Source organism: Lygodium microphyllum, chromosome 25 (genome assembly GCF_053477565.2).
Source record: "Lygodium microphyllum isolate KBCC chromosome 25, Lygodium_microphyllum_v1.1.10, whole genome shotgun sequence".
NCBI lineage: Eukaryota > Viridiplantae > Streptophyta > Polypodiopsida > Schizaeales > Lygodiaceae > Lygodium > Lygodium microphyllum.
The window spans coordinates 71,782,607-71,786,495 of NC_141159.1; the positions used below are offsets into that span (position 1 = coordinate 71,782,607).

General features: G+C 41.2%; 1 protein-coding gene across 1 annotated transcript; it reads right to left on the bottom strand.

Annotated features, from left to right (window-relative positions):
• Positions 1–2,801: 2,801 nt before the first annotated feature.
• LOC148014369 (uncharacterized) lies at positions 2,802–3,656 on the bottom strand. The gene has a single exon (XM_087667067.1). It carries the CDS (start codon positions 3,482–3,484, stop codon positions 3,068–3,070), a length of 417 nt encoding a protein of 138 aa, XP_087523193.1. The 5' UTR covers positions 3,485–3,656; the 3' UTR covers positions 2,802–3,067.
• Between the last annotated feature and the right edge of the window lie 233 nt (positions 3,657–3,889).

The following is a 3,889-nucleotide window of genomic DNA, read 5'->3' on the forward strand; positions in this document are numbered from 1 at the left end:
AATATTATGTAAGTACATATTATTGAGTTTTAGTTTAACATATCATTAATACATTGATGCTTTACAATTAAATATTGCATGCACGCGAACATATTTTATAATAGCTTTTTTTAAAACATATCCATATCTATGCATTGCACACTAAGATTATGTACTTTAGTTGTGTTATGGTTTCCAATGTTCACTCTTCAACATCATATATTTATTTTTAAAGGATTTTTAAATACATTGTTTACTTTTTAATACTTAAATAGTTGGTTACTCATGCTTTAATAAGCCTTATGTAAAGGTCTACACTCCATTGAGCTTCAAAGAGACAAATCGCACCATTGGAAGCCTCATTAATCATGGTCACCCCACACCATGTAGTGTATGGCATAAGGACGTAGCAAATAAAAAAAGAAAAAAGGTGCTACAATGGAGAGCCCCATCATATCCCATTTTTTCAACACCAAACCTAAGGTGTGACTATAGGATCACATTGAAGTGCTAAAAAGAAGCACCAATACACGTAACATTTTGAAGACTCACTAATCGGTACTACAACTTAGTTCTTTGTATAAGGCTTCAAAGCTACAACTTGGTACTCTATACATGGGGCATCAAAGTTTCTTAATTAGATATAATTGGAGCAAACCTTTGACATCTCTCAAGGCTAAGATATTTGTGCCTCGCACCATCTCTCTCTCTCTCTCTCTCTCTCTCTCTCTCTCTCTCTCTCTCTCTCGTAATGCTCGCAAAGCAATATTAAAAAGTTTGTAACGACCAAGAAAACTCAAATACAATAGTTGTGTGTGAACCCTCTTGCCACATGATATCTTAGGGCACAAAACGTTTTAATTGTCAGCGACATTGCTACCAAGCACCGACTTGGTGCCCACAAAACACGACATAGACATGAAGCACCTAATAAAAATGTAAGTTAATATGATTTAGCATCCCTCTTTACATTGCAAATACGTGACTTTTAACAATAAGATACCTCAAAAAACTTAGCTTATAACCATATTTGACAATGTAATATGTGATTTTTTTGTAATTATAGGAGTTAAATTTGTATGTTGTGAACATCTTCTATAACCACATTTGCAAATAATTTCACCCACCAAAAATTTACACTTCTCAAAGGCTCTGCCTCGCAGTAAAACCCCTATTCAATTCTTTGGGATTTATGTCATAACTTCAAGTACCTACAAATTAAAATGAAGACAAGTACCTATAAATAAAAATGAAGACAAAACTTCACAATTTACCTCTTTCAATCATATCTTCAAGTAGCTAAAAATGCTAATCTTTTATACAAAATTATCCCTTAAAAGCCTTTTAAATAATGCATGAACACAAATTTAGAAACAAATATTTATAACATCCCTTTGGATAAGTCAAAACTTGCTCCTTGGAATGGAATGTGCCTTGCTTTTTGAAGCTCACTTTCATGGCTCCTTTACCCTAGCTTTTATTGTACTCTCAAAGACCATCATTAGCCCCTTTAACTACCTTCTATCACTTTTATCTATGCACCATATAGTACACAATATGGACCCCTCACTGATGGCTTAGACATATAGTAGAGTATGGACCCCTCATTATGATGCAAGCCGTGATTTACAATAAAATAGCTCGGAGAGCCCTTCGACTCTTTCTTTCCCCTAATGTGCCCTTATAACGTAACTTGATTGATTGTTTTGACACCTACCTCAAGGGGGTTAAGGGACTCTTTAGTGCTCTAAGAGACCAATAAGGCTACCTCAAGGGGATTTAGTGCTCTAGGAGACCAATAAGGATGCAGCCAATAATAAGTATTTTATGTTTTGAGAACAATCCATTGGGACGTTGTAAATACACCTTCGACTTTCAAGTTACAAGAAAGTATAAGGTTTGCTTGGAAAAGCATGAAAGAATGGATGAAGCTAGCACAATTCAATGAGAGCATAGGAATGAGAGCTGCACTCGTAGGTGATCCAAGGAAATTTGATGAAGAGACTATCAAAGTGTGTAATATCATAAGGGCTGTTGTTTTGTGTCCACTCTGGAAGAATAGAAACAGAGTGGTGATGAAGGAAGGACCTCTTAGCAAAGAAGTTCTAGTTAATATGTGTAAAGAGGATACACTTGCTTTATTAGGTAGACTTAGAAAAAAAGGACGTGTATAAGGTAGCCTTTCATAGGCTCACTAAGTGTAGATAGGCATGTGGTGGTGCCTGTCCATGTCTAGATGTTTTTTCATTCTCAATAAATAAATTGCGCATTATTTTAAAAAAAAGGTTTGCATGGGGTCATTTTGTGGATATGAAAGCTTTCACAAAGTCCTTCCAATAATTGTGGATGTCATAGTCATCATCATCATAATAACTAGGCACTCCGCGCCTAGACTCGGCCCGACGGCGTGTGCGATATTTGCCCCCGGGGGGGGGGGGGGGGGGGGGACACATGGCACCCGCCTCCGCGTTCTCTTTTTTTTTTTGTGTGGGAGGTGGGGGCTGCCACGTGGCACCCACCCCCCACCTCTCCTTAACTAATAGTATAGATACAATGTGCCCCAAGGGAAATATGACCGGTTAAGCATGTAGCAATAAGGCATAAAGACACCACACTGCTAACCCCCTTATTTCTTCATTTTCTTCATAAAGACACCAACACTGAGAGCATGAACCAGAAACTTGGTGCTCATCAGCTCTGATTTTTCCCACAATTGATGACAGAGTTTTATACATCTAGATGGATTATCGTGCTTCACTAATCATGCCTTAATTTCCTCGGAAAATCTTCTCTCTGAACATTTATGGATTAGTACCTGTCCCTAATTATTAATGCGTTAGCTTTGACATTCCACAATTATGATGGAAATTCTTTAATACATCAAGAGAGAAACCTTTGATGCTGCTGCTTCTCTCAGGCAGAGAGGTATGAGTGTTATCAGACCTTGAAAGCAGGAAAACCAGAAGGAAAGCCTAAAGAAAAACCTTACTCCAGCACAGGACCTGTCATAGCTTAAGGTAACATGAACCCTAACCAGGCAGCGCCGCAGCTATGGCTCCGGCGACGCCCTGTGAGACCATAGCCTCGGCTATGCCACATGAATCGCCCTTTCTTCATGCTTGACAGCATCCTGCAGGATTCCCCCCTCCTCAATTACCACCTGCAGAGGCGCTGCGCCGAGGCCGTCAGCCACCGCCAGCAGAATGTCCCTCATCTGGGCCCTGAACTCCACCACATCCACCGTGCCGTTGTGGTCTGTGTCGAACTTCTCGAACACGGAGTCATAGAGGGTGTTGAGCTCGTGGGGGGTCTTCTTGTCGGGCATCCCGAGGTGGGACTCCAGCAGATGCATGCGCTCGAAGGCCTTGCGCAGTTCACTGCGTGAGAGGGTGCCGTCATGGTTGAGATCCATCTCGTTGAAGCGCACATCCATGGCCGCGTCGAAAGCCTCACGGTCCTCCACGAATTCACGAACGGTGGATCCGTCCAGGACCACAACCGCCATAGCTGAGACTTTGATAGCAGAAGAAGTTGCACAGAGAGAGGCTGACACAGACAGACACTAGACAGAGACAGACAGACAGAGATGCGAGAGAGAGAGAGACAGACAGAGAGGCGAGAGCGAGAGAGAGAGAGAGAGATAGCACTTGCTAAAGGAGAAGTGTGCCAAGTGGCCCTTTTAATCTACCCTTGTAACCAAGGTCTTATTAGCACAGCCCCAACACCTAGCACAAGGGATTTGTGACCCTTGATTTGATTCCCTCCTTAGAAAACCTTTTCCTCATGAATCATGGAGGCAGATATTTGTTTTTGACCCACACCCAGTAGGTCCAAACTTCATAAGCCATGTGGGTTATCCATCCCACTAGCCTACATCTAACTACTTAGCTATACCTTCCAAAGGTAAACC